We start from the raw sequence: 19,188 nt of genomic DNA, 5'->3' as shown, positions 1-19,188 counted from the left end.
CACTAACCCGTGGCCCAGGTGTGCCTCCCCCGGGGCCCGAGGGGGGCCCAGCAGGGAGGTGGCTGTTCTGGTCTCTACTTACCAACTTACCATCTCCTACCAACAGCACTACAATAACCCAAATCAATGTCCAGAGAAGTCTTATGCTCCTTTGCCCTCCCCTCCCCTCTCAGTCCCTGATAGCTCTCCAATGCCTCTGCCAAAATAAGCTTTTGTGTTTCTTCCTCTTTATATTATAATTCACCCCTCTGGCTCCGCAGAACTCTACACACTACAAATCCCACTATCCTTCACTCATTTCTACTCCCAAATCTCAAATTTCCTCCAAATATCAATTAATTCCTCATGTCAGCTCTTGCCGTACAGTTAGTATAAGTTCTAACTGTATAAGAGAGAGGTGCTTTTATTGGTCTACTTAACAGCCAAAAGTATCTCAAATCTGTGCACAAATAGAATTGGGTGAAAAATTTAAAATATAAAAGGGAGAAATCAATCTGTTAATGTATTTCAAGAGATTACTATTTCTGTATGCTTATTAAATATTGGTAGTCATTTTCTGATCACTTCAGTGAATACTGTATATGCTGCTATTATTGTATATACTGGGTGTCTACATGACAAGCTACATTGCCGTAGCAAGAAGCTATGGTACCGTAGCTCGTTGCTATGCCACTGTAGCATCTGCAGGCATGAACCGTGATGCCGTCATGACTGCACAGTAGCAATGAGCTGCTTCACAGCAACTCATTGCTACTGCACAGTAGGGTCAGAAATGACCTGTGTCGTGCCAGGACTGCTAAAGCAAATACTAATGCCTGCACAGTAACGACTGCACAATCAGGCACGCGCGTAGATGTGCCCACTGTAACTTTGGGCCTTATTAATTAGGTCACATGGAACTGATTCTGTTCTTGGATTGGGCGACTTATTCAACTAACTAACATAGGGTGTGCTGTAAACTGGAACTCCTGAATTTAAAATGAAGTACACCATCTGGGGAAAGTTTTGTGATTAAAGATTGTAATGTCTGAGTAAGAATGAAATGAGTACAGGAGGTAGGACATGAGGGCTGTTCATGAGGGTACAGGAGATTTGAGGTAGCACATGAGTGCTGTTTATCTCTCACCTTTTGCATCTGTTGAGGGATTAAATGGGGATAGCAGTACTCAGGCAGGCTCTCCATGTTGCATGAGCAGAAAAGGGCTCCAGAGCCCTCTCTACCTACTCCCAGATCCACATGAGGGATTGGGGCCCTAGAGCCCCATGCGACCTCCATCCGGCCCTGCATGTGGGGATTGGGGTCTCATGGTCCTGCGTTGTCTATGTCCACTTTTGTGTGTCAGGATCAGGCCCTGAATACTTGATCCAGTGTACAGGACCAGTCTGTGTGGCTCCTCGTGGACTCATGGGGAGCCCTGCAGGCTGCATGACACAGTGCTGGGGGCTAGATCTGACTCGCAGGCCAGGAGTGAGTTCCCATGCTCTAAAACAGTCTCCCTCCTGATGGAAACTGTATACCAGAAATTTGAAAGGAAGAATAGTTTTAAATCAGTTCTCTTCCCAGAACAATACTGGCAGAAGATCAAATGGATGCAAGCTGGTCATGAACACATTTAGACTGGAAATTAGAAGAAAGTTTTTAAGATGTGGAGGAGTGAAGTTTTGATATGGTCTTCAAAAACGTGTACTTCCTTCTGTATTGTTTTAGTCAGGAAGGGTTCAAATCAAGGTTGTGTTGTTTTTAGTATGTGAATGTATGTGCATCATGTGGATTTGAGTACTTGGTGGTCTTATAAAGGGGTTGGAAGGAAACTTGATCTCTTCATGAGAAGTGCTCTGAAGCATGGTGTTTCCAGACTTTTGCCACTTGCCCCATCACCCTCCCCTCCACCCCAAAGCACTGCTGGGTTCTTCATTGGGCATTGGCCAAAGTGAAAGCTGGGAGTTTATCTGGGGTGCACTGGTGCTTCAAAGTTTACTAAATATCTCTCAAGTGCCCATCTGGTAGCTCTGGTTGCTGCATTACAGATCTGACTAATCACCAAGTTAGGGCCAGGAAGCAATTTTCTTAGGTCAAGCTTGCATAGACCCTTGGTCTTTTTGCCTTCCTCTGGGATAAGGCATAGTCCTCTTAGAAGCATCATCTGTCTTAACCAAATTCCTTTGTCAGTGCAGTGGTACTTCCCTTTTCTTCTCTGTGTTTTACATGTGGTGCAATGAGTCTTCTTTTTTTTTTATAGAGTGCCTGTATTGGGCTGTGGTGTATGAGAATGACCCAATTGTTAGCAGGGACTTCTAAAAAAAATTATGTGCTGAAATGTGATTCTTAAGTCCCTTCTGTACATTAAAGGTGTTACACAATTAACTGGTTAACTGCACAGTTACCTTCAGACCATCTACCCATGCAAAGTACCCATCATACTACAAAAAGCTCCAACCAGTTATAAAGTGAGACCTAAAAAATATGTATTAGCTTTACAACTAGTTGCTACTGAGCTTTATTTTATATGGGTAACAGGGTTTCCCCAGCGATTGGAGAGGCCTGTTAGATGATAGGACTCCTGTTAGATGCAGGGGGAACCAGCAACAAGGCGTGATGGGATCTAATGTGTAATCCCACAATTATGACTCCTGCTATGCATATGTGGCAGTACAGGGGTTAGAAATAGTTCCATTAAGGGCAGCAGTTCTACAGTCAGCATTCTCACATTTCTAAAATGGTACTTTTTTACCAAGTCATACATAAAGAGAAACATGAAAGGTTTGTTATCTATTTTTGCAAGAATCTTCATTATTGTGTTGTTTCATAAGTTCTTGTGCACTGTGCATTACTGCTCATTATTGTGCACAAATGTATTCAATTAATATATGAATTATGGTTTTCCCTTCCTTTTCTCCTCATAAAACTAGGCATCTAGAATGCTGTGATATCCAGCAGATATTTACAATGCTTGATTTTGAGAGTCAATGGATGTAAAGTTTTCTAAAATCGTCTTACAATTTTATAGTATTGATATACAAATATTAGTTATGGATTTCCAGAGAACTGCAAATGCTGTGAACTTCTGAAATTAAAGAAAACTGGGAAACGTATGAAATGATTAAATCCAAAGTGTGACGGTATTAGAGACCAAATTAAATTATACTCCTTGCAAGTCAAATGATCCAATAAAAATGGCTTTCATGTTAACTGATACTCACTCAGCATTAGCAGCAGAGCTAATCTCAGGAATGAAATCCAAGCAATCAAAATTGTATCCATTTAACTTCTTGAGAAAGGAAAGACACGTTCAGGAGAACTATAGTAGAGAGGCTCTTAAATTATAAGGGTTTTTTTTCATAGTGGGGAAAAGATAGCTGGCATGCAGTCTGAGGATGCAAATCCTGCAAACAATGCATAGTGCATATTGAATTAATATTTACAGAGAAGACCTACTTTATTATTACCTTGGCCTAAATTGCACACATAATGTACAGAATGAAAACACCCTAAGAGCATATCCTGTTGATAAACATCTAATGATAGATGTCACAGAGAAATGTATAAAGGTATAATCTAAGGAGAGAAGTGTTTGATTGCTTTAGATTAAAGATGGCTCTAATGATATCTAACAGGCTTAGGAATTGAGACAGACCACGGAAAAGATTGTATGCTTCTCTGATGCTTGAAAATCAGGTAATAATCTTTTAAAGAGAATTATTATTATCATTATACCATTATTTATCATTATATTTTATTCCTAAAACAGATCCCTTCTTGATGAACTAATCAAGTTCATTCTGAACTGGTTATAATGCATCTGATAATCCAGGACCTGTCAACTATCTGTGTAATTACTTTACTGAGAATCCACTTTGTGAGGATTGTATGCCTTTAAGATCTAGGTGGAGTTGGACAGACCTGGAAAGAGAGTCACATGGTGGTGGGTTTGGGTACTGTAACCAATCTCTTAAAAAGTGGCCTCATAGAAATGGACCCACAACACAATACTCTACACTGTAATTTCACCCTTACTAAAGGGAATGGGAATGTTAGGTCACAGTCTCGGAAACGCCTGTTCCCTGACATCCTACCTCAGTTTCTACTCTGTTATTAACCCAGCTAACTTATTCCACCCAGCAAAAGTTTGCATGGGCTAAGAAACAAGAGCCTCAGCATTGGTGCTTAGAACACTCTTCAGGTGCTGACACTTGTAGCAGTATGAGACCATAAAAGCCTGCAGATGTTGCAAAGTCATTCACTAGGGGAACCCAGAGTTCAGAAATGGAATATTTAAGAAAGTTCCCAGGAATGTTGAAGGGGGAGGGGAGGGAAGGGGGCTGTGTGTATGTCTGTGTGTACACACTAAATGTATCCTTAACGTATGTCTTGTTTGCTGAAAATTGAGAAAATTGTTAATTTTGCAAACTGAAAATGTATGTGGGTGGGGGAACTTTCAGGTATTGAAAGTCACACCAGTTTGTACAAAATGGGAGCTGAAGAGGATGGGTGGGCTATGTCATTAATTATAAATTTGCCAAGAACCATCTATGCACATTCCTTCATAAAAGCACAGAAGGTGGAGATCTCAGTGGTTTATCTCTGTTTTCCTCTATATTGTAATTATACAATTTAAATATGCAGTTACATGGCCTTTTTAAGTTCACTTTGACAGTGAAACCATTTTTTCACACATGTATTAGATACAATGCCTGGGCAAACTCAACTATCAGAATCTGCTTAAGGTTTGTTTTACAGATGCTTTTATTCCAGGAAAGGGACAGCTATATGGCAATGATGGTTCTTGTGTTAAAAAAAATCAGCCTTTAAGGAAAAGTCATTTCTAATCTACTTGAACTTGCTTTGTGCTGAGAGTTATGAATTCTTATTCAAGTCATTAGATTTTGAGATTGCTCATCACTTTGCAGGAGCCAGTTCTGTAAAACAAAACCCTCTCTACCACATGATTTATTCTCATATTCCCCCAACTTTGGGATGATCACAGCTTAGATTGTGGCAGAGTTGCTGAGAGTTTTTATTTTTTTGCTACCTATATTTCCTGAGAATGTTAGAACCCTTTGGCATGCTTGATGATAGTAAATGTGAGGTTTGGTCTTGAAAACTTTCACATACACTGAAATTATGTCATTTCATCTCTCAGCTCTTCTAAATGGATTTATTATTTTTTGCCTTATGTATAGGCTGGTTTTATCTAGCTGATGCAGAGCTTCAGCTTTAAATAATTAACAGTAATTTTTTCAAAAGTTTCCTGTGATCTTAACCTCTAGATCTCAGTTTGTGGATTCATTAGACAAGACAGAGAATTTTTAAAAGGGACAAATATGTACATAACATTTTACAACTGTTGTGGTATTTTGTACATGATTAACAACATGAACCTTAATGTGTTGTTGCCTTTACATAAACTTTCTAAATTATATATAGTACTTGTCTTTCTCTAAAATAAAAACATGTTGCAACTGAGATGAGTTATTGCCAATAATGCTGTTATAAAGTGCCACTGAACTGTTTGTAATTAATTGTTATCAGCCTAGTGAGTGACAGTGTGCCAGGGGACAGGAACTCTCATTCATAACACACATCTTCCTCGTGACCTTACTGTCTGATCTCATTTTTCTTCCTGTCATGAGCTTCCTAAAAAGTCTCATTGCATTTCCTCTTTTAGACTGTTCTTCTCTGTTAAACCATTTGGGATTCACTCTTTTTGCATTTCTTACAGTACTATAAATGCATACAGTAAAAAAAAAAATCCATGCCATCTGGACCCTACTTAGAAGAGGGAAGTGATCTAAACATTTAGAACACTGTTATTGTGCAATCAGAGGTTCTTACAAGTTTTCCATCTTCTTGAATGGGGGAAATTACAAGAAGACTGATATTTCTATGAGATTTTTGCTGTTGCTGAACCAAAGACCGAGGAAGAGCAACTTCCCGGTCCATCACGTATTCCGAGGAAAATTAAAATCACAGGAGCACCCTCAGGTCTGGGCCCAAAAAGGAAAAATTGGGGGTAGGGGTGAGATTGAGTTCAAAGTTCCCGTGTTGGTTCCAGTCACAAATGAATCAATTTTGGATCCTAATTATCTAGTGTTCCTCCTCTAAAGGCAACAGATGCCTAATTTTGGGACTCCAAGGATTGGGCCTTGTTGAGTAATCTAAACAATATTTTTAGGAGGATCAGACATCAGAAAATATCCATGGAGATGGTTGAGTTTTAAAAGGAAATCAGTGAGAAATAGAGAGGCAGAATCCATCATATGCTGTGAGAAAGGACTTGAAGTTGAAGAACTTATTCATTAATTCACACTTTTTCCATTTATATGCAAAATTCTGTTTTAAAGCCGTCAGTTTTATTTTGTTGTAGTTGGGATCTTAAGTGATACTTGTTTCAAGCCATACTTAAAGGATTTATTTACAGAAACCAAGATTTTGAAAAATGTTTCTGAGGGCCTCAGTTTTTGCATAGCTACCATGGTGCCTTTAAGGGACCATGTTTCCATGGAGCTGAGAATCTTATACAAACCAGGTCTTTTAGCCAATGATACTCAAATCATTTGATGCTTTTGGATTCTGTTGGCACGAGGAGCTCCATCTGCATAGAGGGATTTAGGTACAGGCAGATGAGAAAAGCAATGAATTTTCTCCCTATTTCTATTTTTGAACTGACCTGAGGGGAAGCCTAGGGCTCTATTGTGCTCTTTGGAGGAAGTATGAAACCTGTGGCTCATAGAAAAACACTAAATAATTACATGAATTATTAGAATGCCTAAATTATGCTAATAATAATAATAACAACAATAATAATCATAATAATAGAAGTTGTTGAACTGAACCTCTTATAAGGCATTTTTGTTTTCTTGTACAGACAATGAGATATGGACCCAAAGAGTTATGGGCCAACTGACATATAAATATAAAGAACTGGGAATGAGAGGTGTGAAAAAGCAAATGAAGAAGCAGTGATGTGAAATCATGTTAGATTTCTTATTGCATCAACTGCCTGTTTTTTGTTTTATATTTTTGGTAATATTTATTATGTGGTACAATTTTTGGAAGAAAAACTAGGGCTTATAGAAGTATGATTTCAGGAGAGACATGGAGGAGTAGGGATTAGGATCTTACCGGACACTTTTTAGAAAAGGTCTAAAAAGATCTCGTTAGGCACATCTACACAAGATGCTAACGGTGTAGTAGCACATCACAAAACAAACAGTGCTAATACACTACTGTGCAGTATTATTAGGCTACTGCGCAGTAGCATCCCATTTGCCAGAGCTACTGCACAGTAACACTGGTTATTGTGCATTTATTTAGTACTTGATTATACAAGTACTAAATTAAATGTTCAGTAACCATTGCAAATTTATGAACGTGTAGATGTGCCCTTTGAGTCTAAAAGATGTAATGACAGAAAGAACAGAGATGCTTTTCAATAGTATGAAAGGATCCTGAATGCTTGTATTTATAATTATTAATTATTAATACAAATATTTAAGATTTAATGATGAATCGATTGTAACTGTCTCTTTAGAAAAAGGCCTAGAGGATCTTTGTTTTTGGAGACTTGGAATATTTAACAAATGTTTGCATAAGATTCATCCATTTTATAAGTCTGGTTACACTTCCTGGTCATTACAGTGGTAGATATGAAATGCAAATCGACTGGGGAACTGTTTTGAAGTTGTCTCTGAGGACAGGATGGGAAAGGAAAAGAGAGAGACCTGACAACAGCAAACAATGGGATACACATGCTATTTTACTGTAGTATCAGGCCATCTCTTTATAACTGAACTTCTGTATTCAATCCAGTCCATTTGGTATATCATTTTTCAAGTGGGCAACATATTTTTAGAGGTTATTTATGTGTTGTATGAGGAAGAACCAGTTATTTTTCCAGAAGCACTTCAGTTCAGTGCCTTGTATTATTATGAATTTGTTATAACTTCAGTCTTCATAATTATCATAATTTTTGCTATACAGAAAAAAATCAACCTGGCCCAGAAAAGAAAAGTTATTATAAGTAAAAGAAAAAGATCCTCACCTTTTGTCTCTTTCTTCTTCCCTCTGGAAATTTCAAGAGGAAGCTGACACCAAAGATGATTTCTTCTGGAGTTCTTTGGACTAAGAGCAGTTGTACACACCTTACACAGTTCTTCACACAAACATGGGGAAAATTCTTATGTGAAGTTGAGTAAAATTGCTAAGAAATAATGCACTTCAGACTGAAAGAAGGAATTTTTATTTCCTCTCCAGAAAATCCTCATAGACAAAGCTTACTCAAAATAGGATTTTTCCAGTAAATCTAGGCATATAAATATACAAGTCTAAACATTTTACAATCTTTGGAGAAGCAATTCTGCTTTTGTGAGGCAGCTGTCACTCAGCATGTCTGAGCACAAGAAGACTGCGAGCTGTCAGGTGCTTTTCTGTCTTGTTGCTGGTGAGGTCTCGACACCCCATCATCCTGACTACCGCCTGCACCCTGTCTGATTTCTTTTACTGCACAGTGGCAGGTTTTAGAGATCAAAGTGGTATTTTTGAAAGTAGAACCAAAATGTCCTGGTCACCTCTATATTCACTTGAGTTTTGCTAGCTGATCAGTGAATAAAATTGGAGCCACAGAATTTCACAAATAACTTAAAAGATGATACACTTCAAAATGAAGAGTAGAAAACTAACTAGTGTAGAGGCACACAAATACCAAAAAATAAGTCTGATGCAATATACACATTGTAGAATAGTTGCATCTTAGTAGTTTGTGTTCTAGGTTATTAGGGTTTCCAGCTGATCCCTGATGTTATGCCCTGGGCAAGTGGCCATAACCATTATGATTTTGCCTTGGCTTTGCTAATCCTGGCACAGAATGTTTATGATGATCATAACAATGAAGTGTTTAATATTCTCATTGCCACAAACGAATAGAGCAAATGCTATAATTGTGATTTCCCTTGGGAAGAACACTCCAAATAGTTGTACAAATGGGAATTCAGATGGAACGAGCCATCATACTCTGAAATGTACATTCAGTTTAAACCTTTTTGATTTCTAGATGATTACCTCAGTACTCAATAGCTCTCAAGCTGAACAGAACTATCGTTCTGCTTCACTAGGTAGTAATTAGTCCCCTACCTCCTCTCCATAACTCCTGTAAGGTGGTAAGGCAGGAGTTGAGGTGAAGTTCATGGAAAAAGTGAGCTGATCCTGCTGATTATTCAGTACTTGGTTATAAGAGATCTGCAACCTTTTACTTTTTTTCTTTTGTAGTAGAAGGGGGAAAATAATAGTGGGTTCAGGCAAGTGAAAATCAACTATTCCACTTTATGCTATAGCTGGCAGGTGACCCCTGATTATCTCCAGCATCACCAATATAACTTGGCAACTGTTAGTCTGTTTTTGAACAATCACATTTTTCAGCTATGTTGGCCTATATAAGTAACTTTTTTTGTAAGCAAAGTGATAAATGACCATGAATGATTCACTCTGTTTTAAATAACTGAAGTTCCAGTGGCTTCTGTTTTAGGCATCATATATTAAACTACCAAGCAAAGTATCTTAAACTACCAAGATACTACTAAGGCAAAGTTAGATTATGGTGGCACCTAAGCTAAAATGTACAGGGGGTTCCTCTCAAGCATTAGCAGAGTAAAAACAGGAAGCAGCTTGTTTGAAAATTTAACAAATAAGAAGTGTACATTGACATCATGATCAGAGGCTGGAGTTGTCATCTTCATAGTGAATGCAAGATGACAGTCAAAGTGGAATGGATTATGAGGAGAATTAGCTTATTGTAATGACATGGAAGAGGTGTAGCCAATAGTGTGATGCAGAGGGAGGTGGCATGGTCAAGGAAAGCTAGAAAAATCTTTGCAGCAGCATCTGGAATGGATATGAGTAGGGCAAGATAAATCAATATTTCAGGGTGTGAGATGTGAGCCTGGATGAAAGTACCAACTATTTGGATGCTATGGAGAAAGAATATGTGTGATTCAATGTAGCCTGCATGTGAGGACCTAGAGAGATATCAGAGTCCAAGATGACAACCATCTTACGGACCTGAGTGACAGGCAGGATGGTGAAGTTTCTTACAATGGAGAAAGGAGGTAAAGAAGAAATACTTGAAGGAAAAGATTCAGAGCTCTATTTTAGCCACCCTGAGCTTGTCCTGCAAGATAGGAATTCACTGGACATGTCAGAGATGGGATGGGATTTTAGATTTAAACAGGAAACATGCATGGAGGAAGAGCCAAGTGTTGTCATATACTGATGGTAGATGAATTGATGTTTGTAGAAGAGCGAAAGTGGAGAGGGGTCAAAATAAGAGCTGCACTTGGTGAATGCTAAGTCAAGAGAACAACCCCTTTGGGGGTATGGGAGACATGACCAAGGGCTTCAGGTTAAAAGCAAAGGTGAGGACAAGGAAACACCTTAGGGTTTGGATGGGTCATTATATGGACACTAAAGTAATTCAGATTGAGTATGGAAGACTAAAGCAAAGAGAGCTGCAGAAGCCAAAATGAGCAAAAGTCTGATAGGGAGGGACAGAGGTGATGGTGGAAATGGGTGCAGGGTGGAGAAGTTGTGAGATGGAGGAAGATCAGGGTAAATATCAGCAGAAGCGAGGAGGAAGATACAGGTGTTTGCTAACTGAAGGAAGGGAAACATCAGAGTGAAGAGGACATAAGGGGCATGTAGACTTGGTAAGAAATGTAGCAGGGTGAAAGTAATTTGAAAAGGAACATGGAGCCAAGAAATATTACTGATGGTGTGATGCAGAAGTGGGGTGAGCAGTCCTGAGTGAGAGGCAAATGGACTCTCTCTCGCTCTCTGTGTCTCACACATACAAACTGGGGAGGTCCATGTGGAGTAGCTTTCATGCCAGACAGCCTGAGTGAGTTGATCTCACCCTTTTAGTCTAGCTAACAACCAGAGTGGTCAAGCCACATGCAGAGAAGCAGCAATATTGCTGCTAACATCAGAAAGAAAAAATTAGCAACATCATTTATTAGTCTAATAGAGCATATGGTTAGTCTGGGCCTTTTGCCATCAACCCAGGTTGTAACAGCAGTGTGGACAAACTCAATATGTGCATGTGTCAGTAGATGAATAGCTTCATTTAAGAGAGAAAGAAAAGGAGAGAGAGAGAGAGAGAGAGAGAGAGACTTCTCTCTCACTGGTCTGCAGCCTTGTCCAGATCAGGAGACTTTTTTTTAGTATCAGGATCTCACATGTTGTTTTACATGCATATGTGTGTGGGAGTAAGGAGGCTTACAGGATAATTAGGTGCAATAGGAAGGTCAAAGTCAAGGCCTAGATTGTTTTTCCCTGGAGTCATGATTGCATTTGTATTAAAATAAACACATTCCAAAGGTAAGAAAAAGGTCAGTACATAGAATTGAAAAAATGGCTAGAGAATGCAGAAAAAGAAAACAATTACTCATAAAACAGAACAGGAAATACTAACGAAGTACAGGCTGGGATCTATCAATATCATGTATGTATCATGAACAGGGTGCAATTTGCACCTACCTCATACAGCTCCAGGGACAGGATGGGGCATGGGGACAAGTGTTCTCTCCGTATCTGCCTTTTGCTCACCTGCTTCCTGCCCACTCACTTGCAGCAAGGTACCAGCCAGAGCTTAGGGACTGCACTTCTCAATGGCCCCAGAGCCCCAATCCCAGCATTCCTAGTGCAGTTTTGCTTACTCCCCTTTTCTTACCTGGGACAACCATAGTATATTCATTAGCAATCTAGCCCCACATGTGCAATGTGATTTGGTACTGTTATATAGTTACAAAGTATTGTCAAATAAAGTTAATGAAACAAATGAAAATATCTTTGGGCTCCCTGGCTGATGCTTCATCCATATAGAGGCCTACTTATTTTTTACACAAAAATAAAAACTGGCTGTCTGGTATGGCAGAATACCGTGTCTCCAGGTGTTGCAAAATTTTTCTGTGTGAAGTTTTGAGCAAAGATTTTGTGTGTTTTTTGCTGAGGGATGGGAGCAGAGAAGAGGGTAGCTGCACATTTATATGCCTCACTTTGATTTCCTGAATATATTTCCTGTGATTGCATGAAAAATTGATATTTTGCACCTGTGACATCTCATGAAAATTATTTTCTGTGTGTGTGTGTGTGTTTAGGGACACAAGTTAAATAAAATGCTGTGACTTCAGCCATAAATGAGTTTGAGTTGTAACAATTTACTGCAGACATAGTGCTATTGATATTGCTATAATTGGTACATCTCTGTATACCCTGAACAGAATAGTCATAGAACACTCAGTGGCCTAGTGCCCTATGTAATCCATTGCAATTTGACTAATGAGGGCTGAATTTGGTCTCCTAGTATGGTTACATGGTCTACATGTACAGCTGATTTTGCAAAGTTTGGGACTGTAACGCATCAATGCCCACATGTAACTGGATATTTCTGTTTCACTGTGTCTCCATTAAATGCATATGTTCATAGGAATTTTATCCTCATTTAACATTATTAATATCCACTTTGATGTAAAGCTTTGTTTAATTCCTCAAGCAATACACAGTACTACCACTTTTGTAAAATTAATCATGGTTTCTTATTAGTGTTTGGGAAGCTTCTCCATACCAAAGAGATGTCAAGGGCAGACAAAGGGATTTCATGCCAAAAAAAATGATTCACTTTTAAGATGTGTTTTGTCTACCAAGCACTAGAACTAAAAGCCAAATACCTTTTATGATAGCCATTCTTTGAGTCATGTGCTGGGCAAATGTGAGTTATTTACAAATTATACAAATAACCTTTATCATTTGTAACTCTGCTTTAGAAGTAATTTAGAGAGAGTAGAATCAAAGTGGCAGGGCTTTTTGGAGTAACTGAAATCATTACCATGTAAATGCTCTCTATTCGATAACTAAAAATAGCATGGTTGAAATAAAATTATATTTGAGAATAAAGTTTACTCTTTGTTTCAATAAGCTTTCCTATGCTATCCATTCCTGCTCCTTCTGAGTCCCCACGAGACTTGAATCCTTGCTTATGGTCTCAGGCCTTGACCCTAGTTTTCCCAAAATAGGAACATTTAAAAGGTAATTTTGCTTTTATATTGTACTTCAATAGGCATATTTGGAGAGGGGCTCACCTTCTCTTGACTAACACATTCTCAGCCCCCTTATATTGGTAGTAGGCCAAAAATGGGATTTGACTTATATAGTGAGTAAATGGATTTGTAACATTTGAAAGAAGACTGACAGAAAAAGTTCAGGAGCCTCCCTGTAGGCAAAGCAGTTAAAATCATAATTGATTTTAATCAACTTCTATACCATTTGAATTACTAAGTGCCAATGAGGGCCCTTTTAATATTATTTTATCTTTAATCAGGCCAGATATTCTAAATCAATGAGATACAAAAAATGAACAAAGGTTCTGCTTTTTCAGTGAGCGTCTATACTCAGTCACCATGCCCTTTAAGGAAGACCTACTGCTACTGGTGAGACACATTATACACTGCCATCCATTTTATGCTGTTGGATTCAAGTTTCTGCTATTTGTCTGAGATTGCGTGTGTGTTTTGCATGCTGTTATGTGGACACTTCCCTGAGTGCTCTGCCAAGCCTATTATTACTGAGCCATTCAGTGTAAAGGTCCTGCACTTTTCAACAATCACCATTACAGGTAATGATAATTTGCCAGAAAGCAATCAGTTTTCCCATGACTGATATTTCTGAGGACCAGCTCTGTATCAATTCCATGATTCAATCATTAATCACTTTTACAAAACATTGAATGCATGCTTACATGCGGCATTCTGTTCTCTATAGTATATAAAAAAACACTTTTTTACTTCTCCTACCGTAAATCTACATAAGATTCTCTTATTAACATAAATATGCTCCAGCAGGTACACTCCATACAAAGAGATGCCGTTCTTTTCTTACTTTTACCTTTGCTTTTAATACTTTTAGGTTTTACTTCTTCACAGCATTGGAGGGGTATCCTTGTCTCTCCTTGCTTTTTGCTTATGACACATTGTGGAGTGATTTTTATTTTGCTTTAATAAGGGGCTTTGTTTCTGTTGTGTGTAAGAAGTATAGGAATGGACCAGTTTTAGGATTCTCTAGATAAATGAATGTACAGAATGGGAGACCCTTCCCAGTCCCATATTCCTAAACTCTCATTATTTATATTCATCAACTAACTATAAGGTAGGGCTGCTTCGTTTTCTGGCTGAGATTGAGCTGCAAACTTTTAAGGATAACCTACTAAGTTAATATTTTTATTTAAAAATACAGTGTCTATCTTGTGTGTGCTATTTTTTCATTTGCAAGCCATCCCCCATATTTAGAATAGAGGAATAATACCTTCGTAATTCATATTATATGTCTAAATATTAAAGATGTACTTAAATACTTTAAAAAGTCAAATGCTGGGGGGGGCGGTGTTAAATCAAATGCACTATACAAACCAAAGTTAACAATCTTAATAGGCACTCAGAAAAATGAGACAGACTGATTCAATGGTTTGTGGATTTTTTCCAAGCCTGAAATAATAGATACTGGAAAAGATAACAAAATAGACTGCTTTGAAGTTTGATTGTGTATACATAGTAATTTGTGTACTAAGACTTCAACCATTATTGATGTTTATGTGATTTGTATGATAATCTCTTCGTTTTATTATTTCCCCCTCCCCTCTGTTCCGTCAAAGCATGTGTCAATCATTTCAGACAAAATTTAATATAAGAGTTCAGTATCAAGAGACATCTCTGAGTGCAATCTCCTTGTGTTCATGTGGTAGATGATGTATATAGCAATCTGTGCTTTATATGTACCTTAGCATACATATTTCCTTTCATTTTCAGGCTGATAATGGAATATCAAGAATATGGAGTGAGTCTAGAAATCATGCTGGTGAATGGAAGAAAGCAGAAATACACCTGGGGAAATTGAGGAATTTTGAGGTCCTATTTGAAGGCGTTCGCGCCAAAGATCTAGGAGGAGGAGCAGCAATAGATGACATTGAGTTCAAGAACTGCACCACAAGTAAGTTTCAGAATTTTTTTTTCATTTAAATAAAAAAAATAGAAATAGGATATACATAATTGCTTTTATATATGATGGTATGTCAAACATGATCTGACAAGATCTATACAAAACAAATCTTCCTTGAATAAGGGGATTTTTTTGTTCTTGGTATTTTAATGGACTGTCTGCTTAAATGGGAACTTTCATACAAGTACATCTTTCTCACAGGTCATGACAAAAAGAATACATACATTGTCTCATACATTGTGACCTAGTCTATTAATTGGGTCATTTGGCTACATAGAGCAAGTACCTTGATCAGCAAGAAAGAGAACAGTAATAAGAAACAAAAATCACCCCCACCTCCACAAGAAAGCTACTAGCATAGTGCTGACAGCAAATCCCAGAAACTCGTCATTGGAGGAAAGGCCAAGAAAGTTATGAATTGCCTTTTCTGTTTAAGCCATTGGATTTAAAATAAGAGCTTTCTCTGCTTCAACCCAATTTCACCTTTAGTTCAATTCACCACTGATATTATTGAGTTAGATTCTCTGATGCTATAGGTAGCCATAGCTGTGATATCTTGACATTTGCCATTTACACTCTGTGAGAATCTGGCTCATTTTCTCACCTAATTCTAATCTATTGCTGTGGAAAGACACTGAGGTCACAAATGACTCCCAAGGTTATGTATATATTGTCTGGGCCAGCAGGGGGGAAAAAAAAGAAAACTCTTGGCCTAATTTAAGGGGTTGCCTCCCCCATGTATCCCTTTTCTTTCTTCCCCTTGTTGTGGCTACTCAGCTTCCTCATGGGTTTTGGAAAGGGATGTGGGAGCAGTAGGAGGTTGGTTGGCTAGGCAGAAGGATGCAGTGGAATACTGCTAGCTCTCATGCGCTTGAGGAGTGGGCTTATAAGATCCCACCTACCTTGCTGGAATTCGTTTTCTCCTCGTTCCTTCCATCTGCAGATTAGAGTAGAACCAGCTCTCTGGATAATCATGATATTAGCCTTTTTGAAACTGAGAATTACTTTCTTCTGTTTTTGTGCAGATTTTCATATACACCAAGCAGAGTGGTTCTCCCTCAGCAACTGAGGGACCCAGTGGGTTTATTAGGTTGCAATGTATCCATTTTGTCATGATTTGAATGGTGGTCACTGCAGATAATCGTTTAGTATGGGATCTAGTTTCCTGTTCAATCAAAATTGGAGTTGGATTAATAGCTGGCACAGCAAGGATACAACCCATTTTGACCTTCATATAAGAGGAGTTCAGAGATGATGCTGGGGCCAGATTAATAAAATAGATGGTAAGGAAGCTGAACACAGCACTCCTCTAAGTCACATGAATAAGCTTGCACTGGACAAGCTATAATCAAATGCTACCCAGATGTATTTAATTAATATAACTTAACCTTGTGAAACCCTATTCTGTGTAAGTTCGCTAGTCTTTCTACAGTATCTTGGACAATCTACCACTTGATTTCACAGAGAAATTTAGTTTATAAACATGGCAAGGAAAAAAAGTGAAAGGAGCTTACCTTGAATTCATGGCATAAATATAATAACTTTTTATTTTCATGTAAATGTGTAACTTTTTTAAATAGGTGCATTTCAGCCAGTACAGTTAATAGAAGCAAAATATATAATCATTTACAATTTACAATATATGGAGTTAAAGGTAAACTCTACTTTTACTGTTGTTATATTGCAATATTTGCCTTTACTATCTATAAAAGCAATCTTGCATATATAAAATATGAATTTTAAGCATATAAGTATTAGCATTATAACGTATAATACAGTGTTTGCTAGTGTAAAATAAACTATGATAATCTATAATACCATATCTTGTGAGATATTCTGAAAACAAGACTTTGTACTTTTGAACTTTGAACATTTTTTTTGGAAAATAGAGTTTAAAGGTCTCAAAATGCTCATATCACTGAGGTTTACTTTGGATTCAGTTTCTGTGACTGATTATATAAATTTGAATGTTAACATTTGTTTTATAACCACTATTGTATTACATTGCTATTACATTGCTATAGCAATGCTATAGCTATTGCTATTGCTAGTGCAGTGAAACAGCTCAGAAAGTAAGTTTGGTTTATTATAATGTTAGAGTAACAATTTGTTTTATGAGCATAGCTTCAAAAACAGGATCTGCTGGGAAAGCAATTACACTATGCATTTGGACATTATTTCTTACATTATAACTTCTGCATCATAACTTGCAGAAAATTAGTGATTATGATCAAGGATGATTCATGGGAGGCTCTTTTTGGACACGCCTATATAGTACTGTTAAAGTCAGAAAAGAGCATAAACTGGCTACAAAAAAGAGGCATATAAAGAGCTACTTTATAAATGAAACTTCAAAGAAAAAAGGTGTCATCAGGAAAGCTAAAATGTATGATGATCCTTCTGTACAGAACTGTCACTTCCACATCAAATGTCTTAGTAACATCACAAGGAAATTTTGTGTCATAAAATTGTAGGTGACACCATGATGGGTTGGGTAAAAGGCTCTAAAGAAGACAGGGTTAGAATGCAAAATGATCTTGATATTTTGAAAAACATATTCTGAATTAAATAGGATGAAATTCAGTAAGGTCAAATGTAAAATACTACACTTAGGAAAGAACAATCAAAAGCACAAATTCAAAATGAAAAACAAGTGGCTGGGCTGCAGAATTACAGAAAAGGACCTGAATATGAATCAGTAGTGTAATATTAATGCCAGAATTATGGATGCCAGGTTCTCTGGGCTGGGACATGCAGGTAGTGGATTGCAATTCAGCCCTGGGCCCTGGCCCCACATTATCACTACCCCTCGATCCTGGCCCTGATCCCAGTCCCCACCACTGCCCTCTCATTCTGCTTCCAGATGACACTCCCTTCCCACCTGCCCACATCCTAGTCCCATCTGCCTGGCCAAACACAACCAGCTCGCAGGGGTCCTGGGCCAGTCTTCATGGAGACCTTGCCCACCTGCCCTCCCAATCCATCTGACACCTTTGGCGGTGGGTGTGGGTCAAATGGGCCAAGGACCAGATAAGACCAATTGCTCCCCTCCCCTGCAACTGTGCTGGATCAGCAGCTCCTCCCATACGCCAACCTGCTTTAGATTGGATCAGCACCCCCCCCCCCCGACAGCCTGCGACAGCTCATTGAAACTCTTTATGTGGCCCTCCAGCCCAGATCGTTGGCCACATTGACACATGTGCCCAGGGGTTGCCTACCCCTGACCTAGGGCTATTTCAAATGGAATTAAAGAATCGGCCCTGTTTTATGCAAATTCTGGAATATGTTATTTAGAGCATCTCAGGTAGAATTTACTCTTTTCCATATGATTTTTTTCCTTCTCATCTTCTCCCTGACACTTTCTACAAAATCAAAACAGTTTTGTTCTCCAAAAGCTTGTGCTTGGTGATAGCAAACTTTTATTGATAATTCTCTTCATTTTGCATAGATTCCAGGTTGAAATATAAATAAATACAAATCTGACCATTTTTAAAATATGTATTTCTATGCTTAGCTCATTTAAATCCTCCTTCCTTCCTGTCTTGCACAGCTAGAAGTACGAGGGAAGCTAATATTTAGTGTCTCCTACTGAACTCCTGCATGTTGCAATATAGGTCATTATAATTATTACATGTATTTGTGTGTTACTGTAGTTTTGGTGAATAGAACAGTGGTTTTTTGTTATAAGATTATTATTACTATTCCCTTATAAACCACAGCATAGATAGGTACATAAGCCCTTTGCCTTGTGAAGGACTCTGTATATGCTATGTTTGTTTAATGAATGTTCAGTCTCAGTTGGTTGGCTTGAATGAAGTGAATTAATAGCTATACCCATGCTGTTTCTCTCTGTGATTCTCTGCTCTGCACAGAGTACTAGAGAGAACTATTAGAGATTAATTTGGTTAATCTGCACAGGAATATATTAATTTAAGCACTTTTTTTTTGGTAGGGGAAAAGATATATAACTGGTTGATTTTCCCAGTACTCTTTCTATTTGGGACTCATTTCTCCTTCCTGGGAATCCATGCCCTGTAACAATCTGAGTTGCAGCATGAGCAATGCTGTTTATAAAATAGCAGTGCACCCTTTTCCTAACTGCCTCATACAACAAGGACATGAACCAAACTCTGTGACATCAGTGGGGATCT

The 19,188-nt window shown here is 38.2% G+C and overlaps 1 protein-coding gene across 1 annotated transcript in view; it reads left to right on the top strand.

Annotated features, from left to right (window-relative positions):
• The window catches only part of MALRD1 (MAM and LDL receptor class A domain containing 1), a 433,259-nt gene that overhangs the window by 244,063 nt on the left and 170,008 nt on the right, over positions 1–19,188 (top strand). Inside the window, exon 21 of the mRNA XM_019529906.1 lies at positions 14,848–15,028. Coding sequence (XP_019385451.1) covers positions 14,848–15,028 — 181 coding nt within the window. The remainder of the gene's footprint in view (positions 1–14,847; positions 15,029–19,188) is intronic.

This window comes from Crocodylus porosus, unplaced genomic scaffold, assembly GCF_001723895.1.
Source record: "Crocodylus porosus isolate Cpor-Errol unplaced genomic scaffold, CroPor_comp1, whole genome shotgun sequence".
Taxonomy (NCBI): Eukaryota; Metazoa; Chordata; order Crocodylia; family Crocodylidae; genus Crocodylus; species Crocodylus porosus.
Note: the sequence above shows the minus strand (reverse complement) of the source record. Positions and strands in the feature narration are given on the sequence as shown.